The sequence below is a fragment of the Elephas maximus genome, chromosome 6 (assembly GCF_024166365.1).
Source record: "Elephas maximus indicus isolate mEleMax1 chromosome 6, mEleMax1 primary haplotype, whole genome shotgun sequence".
In the NCBI taxonomy this organism is placed as follows: domain Eukaryota; kingdom Metazoa; phylum Chordata; class Mammalia; order Proboscidea; family Elephantidae; genus Elephas; species Elephas maximus.
In genome coordinates this window covers 140,187,928-140,201,813 of record NC_064824.1, presented here as the reverse complement: position 1 = coordinate 140,201,813, position 13,886 = coordinate 140,187,928, and the positions used below count along the sequence as shown (strand labels likewise).

Below are 13,886 nucleotides of genomic sequence, written 5' to 3'. Positions count from 1 at the left end.
GGCTGGTGAGTTTGAACCAGAACGCTTAACTGTTTCCAAGTCAATTCCGACTCACAGTGACACCATTTTCAGGCTTGTAAATCGCTATAGAAGCAGATTGCCACATCTTTCTCCCACGGAGCCACTGGTGGTTTCGAACCGCCACCCTTTCTTTTTTCTTTTTTAAATTTTTATTGTGCTTTAAGTGAAAGTTTACAAATCAAGTCAGTCTCTCATACAAGCATTTATATACACCTTGCTATATACTCCTAGTTGCTCTCCCCCTAATGAGACAGCACACTCCTTCCCTCCACTCCCTCTGCTCTCTTTGTGTTCATTCGGCCGGCTTCTGACCCCCTCTGCCCTCTCATCTCCCCTCCAGACAGGAGCTGCCCACATAGTTTCATGTGTCTACTTGATCCAGGAAGCTCACTCCTCACCAGCATCATTTTCTATCCCATAGTCCAGTCCAATCCCTGTCTGAAGAGTTGGCTTTGGGAATGGTTCCTATCTTGGGCTAAGAGAAGGTCTGGGGACCATGACCTTCGGGGTCCTTCTAGTCTCAGTCACACCATTAAGTCTGGTCTTTTTACGTGAATTAGGGGTCTGCGTCCCATTGCTCTCCTGCTCCCTCAGGGGCTCTCTGTTGTGTTCCCTGTCAGGGCACTCACTGGTTGTGGCCAGGCACCATCTAGTTCTTCTGGTCTCAGGCTGATGTAGTCTTTGGTTCATGTGCCCTTTCTGTCTCTTCGGCTCATAATTACCTTGTGTCTTTGGTGTCAAACCACCAACCTTTCAGTTAGCAGCTGAGTGCTTTAACCACTGCGCCCCTCAACACATAGGTCACCGGGGGCACCCCACCTCCTTGCCTCAGCTGTGAGCAAAGGCCTCACATGCCTTTTCTCCCCCCAGGGGGTACCTGCCCACCCTGGGAGCCTCCCAGCTGAGATGGCAGGTGCCGGACTTACTGCTCTGTGCCTCAGTTTCCCCACCTCTCAGGTGGTGCTGAGCATCTGGTGAGGGAGGATAGCACCTGGAGCACTTGGGGACAGCTCCCCTGCACGCCCGCCTGACCTCTGCCAGCCCCGGACCCTGACTGACGCCTCTGCCAGAGTGGGGGCTTTGGCCCTCAGTCACGGAGACGAGGCCCCCACCTGGTTCGTCCGCCTCCCTTTCACTTCAGGTGCCCACAGAATGGATAGTCTCAGCTATTCCAGACTGGACTTTAATAACCACTGTCTGCTGTCTCCCTGTAGCTCAGGCCCCTCTGTCTAGCCACACCCCAATGTCTCACGTGGACCTCGTGCCCACAGAAGCAGACACAGACCCCCTTGTCCTCTTCCCCCCTACAGGCCCTGCTCCTCCATGGGCCCTAACCGGGACTAGCTGACGCTGCCCATGGCTACCCCCAGCTGATACCCACCCACACACGGCAGCAGGGAGCTTTCTGGAACCCACATGGAACCAGTCACCAGTCTGCCCCAACCCTGTGGTAGCTCCGTCTTCCTGAGGCTGGGTGAATGTGGGCTGGCCCCGGGTCTCTGGGTCCTGGACTGTGCGTGGCCTCCTCTTCTCTCCCTCCCAGACCTGGGCACAGACTGGCCCTTCTCCGAGAAGCCCCTCTTCTCGTGGTTAAGCCCAGAGGCCACTTCTTCCAGGAAGGCTGTCCTCTCCTCCCCTCTCCTCCCCTCCTGTGGGCCCTTGTAGGCAGGGCCTCCACTTGTCCGCTTTCCTGCGATTCTAACAGGCAGTGATGCAGTCACCCCATCACACTGTGAGTGAGCACATGGGGGCACTTACCGGTCCCCAAGGTCCGAGTGGCATGCGGCACCCACACTGGCCAGCAGTGTCCTGCACTGGGCGAGTACTAGGCGGCCTGTGGAGAAGAGGGTAGTCCTGAGCCAGAGCCCTGCACTCCCTGTGTGCGCCTGTCCACCCTCCCACCCAGGGTGCACTGGGGAGTTCCCAGGCTGGCCTGCCCCCCTCTGCACACCCACGGAGTTCCAGGGGCAGCCCTGCATGCGGGGGAGAAGTCTCCATAAGACCCACACAAATGCCTCCTCCTTCCTTGTTGTTGTTGTTGTTGTTAGGTGCCGTCGAGTCGGTTCTGACTCATAGCGACCCTATGTACAACAGAACGAAACTCTGCCCAGTCATGTGCCGTCCTCACAATCATTGCTGTGTTTGAGCCCATTATTGCAGCCACTGTGTCAATCCATCTCATTGAGGGTCTTCATCTTTTCCACTGACCAAGCATGATGTCCGTCTCCAGGGCTGGTCCCTCCTGACAACATGTCCAAAGTGTGTGAGACCAAGTCTCGCCATCCTTGCTTCTAAGGAGCATTCTGGTTGTACTGCTTCCTAAGACAGGCTTCAAAAATGTTATTCTAACCAGTTGTCTTGGAAGGCGCCAAAGTGCTTAATAACTTAGTAACTTGTTGCCCTGGCAATAATATTTAAGTTTACATCTGCATTTTTGCAAAGGTACAAACATGGGTGAGTTCTTTTTTAACCAGAAGGCATTTACTGCTTCTTGCGTAAGCACACAAGTTAAAATCATCTGCTTCTGGGATGACAGAGGCTGACAGCCCGGCTCACTGCAGCCAACGCAGGAGACTGCTGAACACAAAGGCTGCCGCAGAAAAAAGCAGGACAGACGGACAGAGGCCACCTGAAGGAATGCCCTTCCCCGTGAGCACGCTTCCCCTCAAGCTCCTGATGGCACAGCCTCAGGAGGCCCACCCGTGTTTTTTCTTCATGGTCCCACTGTTCCTGCCACCTGTCTCTGTGTGACCCACAAGACAAGAAAACACCACCACCCCCAACTTCTAAGAAGCCCTCTCGTGGTCTCAGGACCACCATCATCCCCTCCCAAATGGAAACATGCTGGGCCAACACCCCAGACCTTCATGCTCAGGGACTCAGGGCCAGCCCAGTTTGACCTGTGTTTAGGATATAACTGACTGTCCCCGTTTCCAGCAATGGAAGGAGAAGTCACAGGACAAAAGAAAGCTACACACCTCATGCTTAGCCAGTTTTTAAATTGTAGCCTTCAGTTTCCCTCAACTTCATAAAATAGTTTCTAAACACTGTTGTTGAGTCAATTCCAACTCATAGTGACCCTATAAGACAGAGAAAACTGCCCCATAGGGTTTCCAAGGAGTGGCTGGTGGATTTGAACTGCTGACCTGTTGGTTAGCAGCTGAGCTCTATTGGGCAAATCTGCTACAAAAGACCTCTTTAAAGTGTTGAAAAGCAAAGATGTCACCTTGAAGACTAAGGTGTGCCTGACCCAACCCACGGTGTTTTCAATCACCTCCTACGCATGTGAAAGCTGGACAGTGAATACGGAAGACCGAAGAAGAACTGACACCTCTGAATTGTGGTGTCGGCGAAGAATATTGAATATATGATGGACTGCCAAACGAACGAACAAATTCGTCTTGGAAAAAGTACAACCAGAATGTTCCTTCGAAGCAAGGATGGCGAGACTCCGTCTCACATACTTTGGACAAGTTATCAGGAGGAATCAGCCCCTGGAGAAGAACTTCATGCTTGGTAAAGTAGAAGGTCAGCGAAAAAGAGGGAGACTCTCAATGAGAACGATTGACACAGTGGCTGCAACAATGGGCCCAAACACAGCAATGGTTGTGAGGATGGTGCAGTGTTTCATTCTGTTGTACATAGGGTCGCTATGAGTCGGAACTGACTCGACGGCACCTAACAACAACAACAATAAACACTGCCAACAAAAATAGCACCAACTAGCTAGTCTAAAATTTAGTTTTATTTTCTTACCTAACCTTAGGGTGGGTGCTAATGACTGTTGAGAGCTGAGAACTACCCATATAGGAAGCGTTAGTGAAATGAGCAAAGTCAGGGAAAAAAGAGGTCGATGGCCAGAGCCCCAGGGACCGTCCACCCTCACCACTGGGCCGAGCCCTGACGACACTGTAGCTGCCCCACGGAGGAGAGCTAGGAGGTGCCAGCTCTGAACAGGAACTTGGCGGCCCAGGAGCCACGCAAACCAACAGCAAAGGGACAGGAGGAGCTGGGGCGTCACCTTGAAGCTGGGGTCCCCGGATGGAAACATTACAGGTGTTGGCAAGTCTCTCCGACCCTGGAAACTGGCTGTTCAGATGGATTCTCTTCTTACCAAATTCGGCCTGAAAAAGTAAACGAAATATTCAGTGACAGCGTCACAACCCCCCTCCCCGCCCCGCCATTTGTTTGAACTTTAGGCTTTTTGGGAAACAAAACCTCAACATAGAAATACAGTCTCTTATTGATAAGCATCTACTTATAATTGTTCAGGGGACTGACCAGGAAAAGCAAAGTTTTCAGGGGAAAAATAAACCTTCTGAATAACTACAGCCCTTCTACATAACAACCGTTAAATACACTGCCGCTGGTGTATTTTTGTCACACCCTGTGATAAAGATATCCACTTAGTCTAGAGTCTCTCTGGGGGCTTTTGACTCCAGCTAGTGTTTCTTCCCTGAGTCTTCCCTCTCCTCATCACCACAGTGAGTGCCCCGACCAGCTTCCCAGCTGGGTTTCCTACACACAGCTCCCTCTGCCTGGGTCAGTCAAGCCCCCTCCCCACCCCAAAGGGTGGTTCCCCCACCCCGCACAGGCTCAAGACCACGGTGCACTGGCCGGGAACTCCGCCCACCTGCAGCCTCTCCTCCAGGTAGTCTCGGACCTCTCTCATGTGGGCCTCGTAAGCCTCGCAGTTCTCGCTCACCAGCTCCGCGGCCTGGGGACACAGAAACACGTGCTGCTCAGCACCAAGGCAGGGACGCGCACCCCATCACTGCAAAACCGAGGGCGGCAAGAGAGCTTTAAATAGTGGAGGCGTATTTCCTCGAACATGAGAAACTCCTGCGGCTTCAGGATTTCCTGAGCGCCTGTGTGTGCCAAAGAGCCCTGGTGGCACAGAGGTTAGGAGCTCGGCTGCTAACCAAAAGGTCGGCAGTTTGAATCCACTAGCTGCTCCTTGGAAACCTTATGGGGCAGTTCTACCCTGTCCTATAGGGTCGCTGTGGGTTGGAGTTGACCCCACGACAACGGGTTTGGTGTTTTAGGGACGCGTGCCAAGGGCCACATTAGCAGCTTGAAGAGCCCTGTCTTCATCCATTCAATAGGGTCTGACTGTTGGGCAGCTCTGGAAGCTTTGGATGAGACCAAAGTGACCCCAGTCTCCAGGGGAGACACATTCCGTTCCGGAGAGGGACCGGGACGAGAAGGAGAGAGGCCGTGAGCAGACCACGCCACCTGTGGTGGGAGCAGCTGAGGGGACCCCAGAGGCCGGGGGAGGAGACAGCGGCAGGTGAAGGGAGCCACCGCCATCCAGACCCCTCACGGAAGGACGAGCACATCCCTGGAAGGGAAGGGCCAGGGTGGCAGGTGCAGCGAGTGTGAGGGGGAGGCACGCAGAGACCAGACTCGGTGACCCCGAGGCCCCAGGCTGGTGGTGTACATAAGTGCAATGGGGCGAGTTTATCTACAACTGAGCAAGTGATGTAGCTGACTTGCATTTTAGCATCACTGGGTGCATTGTGGGGAACAGAAGCAGGAAACCCAGAGAGGCCGGGGTGGGCAGCCAGGCTAGAGGACAGCGTGGTCTAGGGCCAGAGGCCGTGGAGAGGGACAGGAGGCAGAGCAGATGCCGGAGGTGGAAGAGGCAGGAGTCGGGGCAACCATGGGGTGAGGAGAGGAAGGAGGAGACAGGACTGGCTTTGGGCTTGTTGAACTGGAGTCGCCCAAGAGGCGCCTGAGGAAACCTCCAGAGAGCTGTGGGGGGCGTCTACAGCTCCAGAGAGGCCAGCCCTGCTTGGAGATGTGATGTTAAAGAGCCCAGGACGTGTTTGCAGCCGTGGGCTGGACGGGTCCCCTAGGAGGACACAGGGGAGAGGAGGCTGGGAGCTCCGGGCATACCCCTAGGTAAGGGGCCATCCACACAGCAGGGGACGGGGGAGCAGGCTAGAGGAGACCTTGCTTCTGGAAAGCTGCCACGAGGCCAGATGAGGTAAGGCCCAAGACACAGCCTGGATGGGACAACCACGGTGGCTGGGGCCCACCCGGAAGTCTGCGGGGAGTGGGGGAACCAGACGCTAGACTGGATGTGAGGAGTAGGAGTGGGGAGAGTAAGCGTGGGCAGCTCTTCCAAGATGCCCACTAGGAAGGGGGAGCGAGCTGCCACGGGGAGGACGCTGTTACGAGCTGGCGTCTTCCGTAGACTGGTGGGAACGTTCCAGGAGAGAAGAGGATGTAGGAGGGAGGTGTGTGGAGCTCCCAAAACCCCAACTTGGCCATCTCATAAGGCAGAGACCTGGGAACAGTAGGTCCTAACGCAGATTGACAGCGGAGGGGGGCTGTCCAGAAGTCCAGGAGGCATCATGGATCCGGGTGCTAAACAAGGTTGTTGGACTGGGCAGGTGGAGAGCGGGCTAAAAGCGCGCTGCAGACAGTCCTGGAGTGGGAAGCTGGCGGGTGTGGAAAGGTTCTCGGGGCGTGTGGGGGCAGTGAAGACACAGCAGATATGACCCTGTGTTCTTACATTAGAAGAGACTTTTCCCTTTTAGATGCAAAGCATGTGGAGATCTCAAACTGCACAGCTCTCCAGGCTGGTAGATAAAATTCTAGGTGTTTTCTTCCGTCTCTCCATTGACTGGAATCCTGATATGATCTCCTAAGGTCCCTGGTGGTGCAAGTGGCTTTCGCTCAATGGCTAACCTGAAGGCTGGCGGTTCAAACCCACCCAGCAGTACTATGGAAAGACAGGCCTGGAGCTCTGCTTCCGTAAAGATTCCAGCTTCTCCCACACTGTCACTTGGGGTTGCCAGGAGTGGGAATCACTCCACGGCAGCCAACGGCAATAACAAGGCCCTGGACACCCATTCAGGCCTCTGGGGAAACTGACGGACAAGGCAGTTAATTAATCTGCTCAAGGTCACCAAAAGCAACGAAAGGATGAACTTGAACGCTGACCTTTCGCAGTGTTGTCAGCCTGCACTGAGGCTGTAGCACCCCCACCCCAGACAGAAGCAGGCCAGTTGACCCACGCCGTGTAGGCAGAGTGAGGCTTACCTTCCCGAGGCCGGCGATCATCGGGGTGTTCTCGGTCCTGTAAGAGACAAGGGGTAAATCCTGTCCCAGAGCAAAGCAGCTTCAGAGTAATGAGGTCGCAATCGATAGCTGACCCGGGAAGGAGCATGTTTACGCGAAAGCCACTGTGTAAGAATGAGAACATCACACCGACACCTTACTGCACGCGGTTAAGAACTCGGCTGCTCACCAAAAGGTCAGCTGTTCGAATCCACTCAGGCGCTCCTTGGAAACTCTATGGGGCAGTTCTACTCTGTCTTATAGGGTCGCTATGACTCGGAATCTACTTGACGGCAATGGGATTGGTTTTGGGTTTTTTTTTTCTATTTAGAAACCTTTTTTTCTCTTTTTAGTTATTCTTCTAGGGTAGGTCTGCTAGCTACAAATTCTTAGCTTTCCTTCATCTGAGAATGTCTTGATTTCCCCTTCATTCCTAAAGGATATTTTCACTGTATATAGGCTTCTTGGTTAATGGTTCCTTTCTTTCAGCACTGGAAAAATATTGTGCCACTTCTTTCTGGCCTCCATGTTTCTGATGAGAGAAATCTGTCATTTAAGTAGTTTTTCTCCTATTGGGGAGGTATCATTTTTCTATGGCTGCTTTCAAGGTTTTGTTCTGTCTTTTAACTTCAGAAGTTAAATTATGATAAGTCTTGTCATGAATTTCTGTGGGCTTATCTTGCTTGGGGTTTACTCAGATTCTTCAATCTGTAAATTTATGTTTCTTGCCAAATTTGGGAAATTATGTTATGTTTTCAGCACTACCCTCTTTCTCTTCTCCTTCTGGGACTTCAGAAGGAGATGTTTTATTATAGTGTCACTATCGCTTAGTCTCTGTTCATTTCTTTCCCGGTCTATTTCCTCTTTGTTGTTCAGATTGAGTAATTTGTATTGTTCTTTCACCTCACTAATTCTTTCCTCTGTCCCCTCTATTCTGCTGTTGAGCCCACCCATTGAACTTTTTATCTTGGTTATTGTAGTTTTTAGTTCTAAAATTTCCATTTGGTTCTTCTTTACATTTCTTTCTTTTTTGAGACTATTTCATTTGCTTCAAGTGTGCTTGTAATTGCTTATTGAAGCATTTTTATTGTGCCTGCTTTAATATCTGTGCCAGACTGTTTACAATAGCAAAAACTTGGGAGCAACCAAGGTGCCCAACAACAGATGAGTGGATAAATAAATTATGGTCTATTCACACAATATTATGCATCGATAAAGAACAATGATGAATCCGTGAAACATTTCATAACATAGAGGAACCTGGAAGGCATTATGCTGAGTGAAATTAGTCAGCTACAAGAGGACAAATATTGTGTAAGACCACTATTATAAGAACTCGAGAAATAGTTTAAACAGAAAAGAGAATATTCTTTGATGGTTACGAGAGGGGGGAAGGAGGGAGGGAGGGAGAGTGGTTTTCACTAATTAGATAGTAGATAAGAAGTATTTTAGGTGAAGGAAAAGATAACACACAATACAGGAGAGGTCAGCACAACTGGACTAAACCAAAAGCAAAGAAGTTTCCTGAATAAACTGAATGCTTTGAAGGCCAGCGTAGCCGGGGGAGGGGTTTGGGGACCATGGTTTCAGGCGACATCTAAGTCAATTGGCATAATAAAATCTATTAAGAAAACATTTTGCATTCCACTTTGGAGAGTGGAGTCTGGGGTCTTAAATGCTAGCAAGTGGCCATCTAAGATGCATTAACTGGTCTCAACCCACCTGGAGCAAAGGAGAATGAAGAACACCAAGGACACAAGGTAATTATGAGCCCAAGAGGCAGAAAGGGCCACATGAACCAGAGACTACATCAGCCTGAGACCAGAAGAACTAGATAGTGCCTGGCCACAACCGATGAGTGCCCTGACAGGGAACACAACAGAGAGCCCCTGAGGGAGCAGGACAGCAGTGGGATGCAGACCCCAAATTCTCATAAAAAGACCAGACTTAATGGTCTGACTGAGACTAGAAGGACCCTGGAGGTTATGGTCCCCAGACCTTCTGTTAGCCCAAGACAGGAACCATTCCTAAAGCTAACTCTTCAGACAGGGATTGGCCTAGACTATGGGATAGACAATGAAACTGGTGAAGAATGAGCTTCTGGGATCCAGTAGACACATGAGACCACGTTGGCTTCTCCTGTCGGAAGGGTAGATGAGAGGGTCAGAAGCTGGCTGAATGGACACGAAAAGAGAGTGGAGAGAAGGAGTGTGCTATCTCATTAGGCGGAGAGCAATTAGGAGTATATAGCAAGGTGTTTATAAGTTTTTGTATGAGAGGCTGACTTGATTTGTAAACTTTCACTTAAAGCACAATAAAAAATGAAAAAAAAATAACAGCTTTAGTGAGACACAATTCATATACCACACAACTCAGTCATTTAAAGGGTATAATTCAATGCCAACCAGCCATGTCCTGTATCGCTGAGAGTAGTGAACCAGCTACTCCCCAGTGAGGATATCTCTGCTGGGGAGAATCCTGTCAGGTTAATAAAGATGGCATTGACTGAAAAAAAAACCTTTGCCAGATTATTCTAACAGCACTGTCACCTCAGAGTTGGCAACTATCAATTGCGTCTTTTCATTCAAGACTTTCTGGTTCTTAGTATGAGCAGTGATTCTTTATTGAAACCTGGACATTTTAGTATTATGATATGAGGCTCCAGATCTTATTTAAACCTTCTGTTTTAGTTGGCTTTTTCTGACACTGCTCTGGCAGGGGCAGGGGGTGTGGTGTCACATTACTACCAAGAGCTATCAGAAGGGAAACTGGGGTGACCCTGCTGTCCCCCCTATTGAGAGAACTGTAGCACATCCCATCCACAAAGGCTCCAGCAGCATCTCTTTGGTGGGCAGCACCAAAATAACAAGAGTAACGACGGTACCTAACACTTGCTGATGGCTTCCTTTGCACCAGCACTACGATGGAAGACTTGCAGACAACTCAGTGAAGTAAATGCTGTCATTAGCCCCATTGTAACTGATGAGGAAACTGAGGCCAAGGAGGGTGAATGACATACCTAGCTCACGCAGCTGACCCGTGGCAGTGCCGGGTTTGACCTGGCCAGGTGCATCTGGCCACCAAGCTCGTGAGTTCATCACACCTGCTGCCAAGGGAAAGTGGATGCTTGGAAGCAATGAAAAGAAACAGAGGTTTCCTTCACCTGCACTGAATCATCCCCAGAGTCTACTCATCTGGTGAGCCTAATGTAGGAATCAGTCAGCAGAACTCATTCTGAGTAAGGATGTGCTACTCTCTGCATGCTTCTGAGAGACAGGAGAAGCACCACAGTGTTTCTTTAAAAGAATCTCTGCCCTACAGACAAATGGCAGGGCCACTGGGTCACAGACTCCATCAGCTTTCAACCTTACCCTGGCCTGAAATTCCGTTCTTGCCCACCTCCGAACAGCATAGGGTGTAGAGCGGTCTGCTCACCAAGGCCTCGTACGTAAAGTGCTCCAATCCTGGGGCCATAGAACTGAAATGAGAAGTCAGCTATTTATTCAACAAGTACTTTCTGAGGACCTTCTCTGTATATGTGCTCAATGCTTGGCAGCATGCTCTGTGATGGACAGGCCCTGGCTCCCTTGGGTCCCTCAGCTCTGCCAGCCATCACACCTATGGACATGGAGGAGAGGCGGGGCTGGTGCTGGGCTCTTGTTCCCAGCCCTATGGCAGGTAGGGCTCCTCCACCTGCAACGTGATAGAATTTGTAAGAGGATAAGGTTGGAGCTGGATATGCCAAGGCTTTTTCTTGCACACGACTCCAAGTTTTCAAATCAACATTATGCAAAAAAGCATTAAGTGTTACAGTGCCAGGCCAACACACACATTCCTTTGGAAACTAGCTGAGGATTGTGCTTCAAAGTAGAATACTAGAAGTATTTCAGGTCCGAGTCAGCTGCCAGAAAGATAAGCAAAATCTTCGTAAGGGTCCTCAATCCTAGCTATTTTCCTCCTTACTCTGCCTTAAAGATAAGAGTCTCTAAACCTAAACTTTTCCATCCAGGAGCCACATTTTAAGTCAAGTTAGAAAAAGCAACACTTTGTCGAGCCCCACATCTATTGCCTTTGGTGGGGGGAGGGATCTGTGTGGGCAGATGAGGTCTCTGCCCATTATCTGGCTGGACCCCACCTGCCCTATATTCTCACCTTGGCCTCAACACCTTTCAGAAGAGTTGCCTACCTGCCCCACCCAAACCCCATATGGGCAGGGGTGCTCCCATCTGTCCCCACCATGGCACTGATCTAATGGCATCCTAGCTGCATTGGTCTCCCTTTCCAGAAGCTCCTTGAGGGCAGGGACTGTGGAAGACATCAATGCTAACGGGATGAGCACATGAGCAACGAGGATGGTGCTGCTCCTCTCCACAGCAAGCTGTAAGTGAGGGATCTTCCCAACCAGGAGTGACGGGCCACTTAGACGATACCTTGTGTCCCACGATGGTAAGGAAGTCCACGTCCAGGTCCTCCACGTCCACGCGCCTCTTTCCCAATGCCTGTGCAGCATCTGTGTGCACCAGGATGCGGGGCAGCCCCGAGGCCGCCCGCCTTGAGTTCAGGGCTTTGACACGCTGGCTGATTTCAGGGACACGCTGCAGCAGGGAAGACATACTGTTGAGTGTGTGGCTTTGGTTTGATGAAGACCAACAGAAAGAAGTAAGGAGCAGTTAAGAAGGACAGGCATGAAAAGTTACAAAATTGAAGAAAGGAGAAAAAGAAGCAGCCCAAGCAGAGAAACATTAGATACTAGCAGGGTCTAAGGTCCCTTCCTTCCCACTAGACTTTCTTAAAAGAAGAAGAAGGAAAAAGAAGCTGACTCACCATGATAACGCCAGTCTCGTTGTTGGCCAGCATGATGGTCACAAGGCAGGTGGTGGGCCGGACAGCCGCGAGGACATCGTCCACTTCTGCCTGTCCGCTCACCTTAGACACCGGGACAAAGGTGACAGCTGAGGTATAAAACACAAGTACTTAGGTCAATGGTACAAACGAGCCTCTCTTGAAAGTTCATTTAGATATTACCAAAAACCAAACCGTTGCCGTCAATTCTGATACATAGCAACCAACAAAACCCATTTTCCACAATAATTTACTATAAAAATTTAGAAAACCATAAAGGCGGTAATATAAACCACCCATTATCACACCGCTCAGAAATAATCGCTGTCAGCTATTTTGACTTGAAAGCTTCTTTAGTACAGTTTCAGTTGGTGAATTCATCTCATGGAACATGAATGCCATTCTGCTTCTGATGGGGCCCATGAGGAAATAGTATACTAAGGAGGAAGGCCACTCATAACTGCTCCAAGTGCCTAACCTTCATTTACTCATTACTGAACCAATGTTCGTTAAGCACCTACTGGATGCCAGGCACTATTCTACGTACTTATGAGCTCAGTATTGAAGATGGAAAATAAGAGGAGATAATTAGACTGAAGTTTCCGGCCCAAAATGGTAGAGTACATTGTATCCACTTCCCCCTCTAAGTCCCACTGAAATGAGAGAAGAGCTATTTTCCTAAATAAGAAAGGCATTACAATATTGAGAAAGGGTATCACTTATGGAAAAGGATTTTTTTTTTTAATTTATTGTGCTTTAAGTGAAAGTTTACAAATCAAGCCAGTCTCTCATACAAAAACTTATACACACCTTGCTATGTACTACTAGCTGCTCTCCCCCTAATGAGACAGCATACTCCTCCTCTCCACCCTGGATCCTTGATGTCCATTCAACCAGCTCCTATCTCCCTCTGCCGTCTCATCTTGCCTCCAGGGAAGAGTTGCCTACTTAGTCTCATGTGTCTACTTGAGCCAAGCAGCTCACTCCTCGCCAATATCACTTTCTGTCTTATAGTCCAGTCCAATCCCTGTCTGAAGAGTTGGCTTTGGGAATGGTTCCAGTCCTGGGCTAACAAAGGGTCTGGGGACCATGACCTCCGGGGTCCCTCTAGTCTCAGTCAGACCATTAAGTTTGGTCTTTTTACAAGAATTTGAGGTCTGCTTCCCACTATTCTCCTGCTCCATCAGGAATTCTGTGCTGTGTTTCCTGTCAGTGCAGTCATTGATGGTAGCTGGGCACCATCTAGTTCTTTCAGTTTCAGGCTGATGTAGTCTCTGGTTTATGTGGTCCTTTCTGTCTCTTGGGCTCATAATTACCTTGTGTCTTTGGTGTTCTTCATTCTCTTTTGTTCCAGGTAGGTTGAAACCAATTGATGCATCTTAGATGGCCACTTGCTAGTGTTTAAGACCCCAGATGCCACTCACCAAAGTGGGATGCAGAACATTTTCTTAATACATTTTGTTATGCCCATTGACCTAGATGTCACCTGAAACCATGGTCCCCAAACCCCCTCGCTGCTACTCTGGCCTTTGAAGTGCTCAGTTGTATTCAGGAAACTTCTTTGCTTTTGGTTTAGTCCAGTCGTGCTGACCTGTTCTGTATTGTGTGTTGTCTTTCCCTTCACCTAAAATAGTTCTTATCTACTATCTAATTAGTGAATACCCCTCTCCCTGCCTCCCCACTCTCGTAACCATCAAAGAATAGATTCTTCTTTGTTTAAACTTTTTCTTGAGTTCTTATAATAATGATCTCATACAATATATGTCCTTTTGCAACTGACTAATTTCACTCAGCATAATGCCTTTCAGATTCCTCCATGTTATGTTTGTTTCACGAATTCATCGCTGTTCTTAATCATTGTGTAGTATTACGGACCAGGAATTTTGAGGAATCTCCAGAATATAGAAGGATGATGGCATTAAATTAATAGGAATAATAATAAAAAAAAAAAACAG

The 13,886-nt window shown here is 49.4% G+C and overlaps 1 protein-coding gene across 1 annotated transcript in view; it reads right to left on the bottom strand.

The window, feature by feature from the left end:
• The window catches only part of SCLY (selenocysteine lyase), a 45,131-nt gene that overhangs the window by 2,805 nt on the left and 28,440 nt on the right, over window positions 1-13,886 (bottom strand). The window contains exons 5-11 of the mRNA XM_049888551.1: window positions 11,914-12,041; window positions 11,520-11,684; window positions 10,461-10,567; window positions 7,072-7,108; window positions 4,655-4,738; window positions 4,043-4,145; window positions 1,780-1,855 (exon numbers count right to left, since the gene is read on the bottom strand). Of these exons, the coding sequence (XP_049744508.1) occupies window positions 1,780-1,855; window positions 4,043-4,145; window positions 4,655-4,738; window positions 7,072-7,108; window positions 10,461-10,567; window positions 11,520-11,684; window positions 11,914-12,041 (700 nt within the window). The remainder of the gene's footprint in view (window positions 1-1,779; window positions 1,856-4,042; window positions 4,146-4,654; window positions 4,739-7,071; window positions 7,109-10,460; window positions 10,568-11,519; window positions 11,685-11,913; window positions 12,042-13,886) is intronic.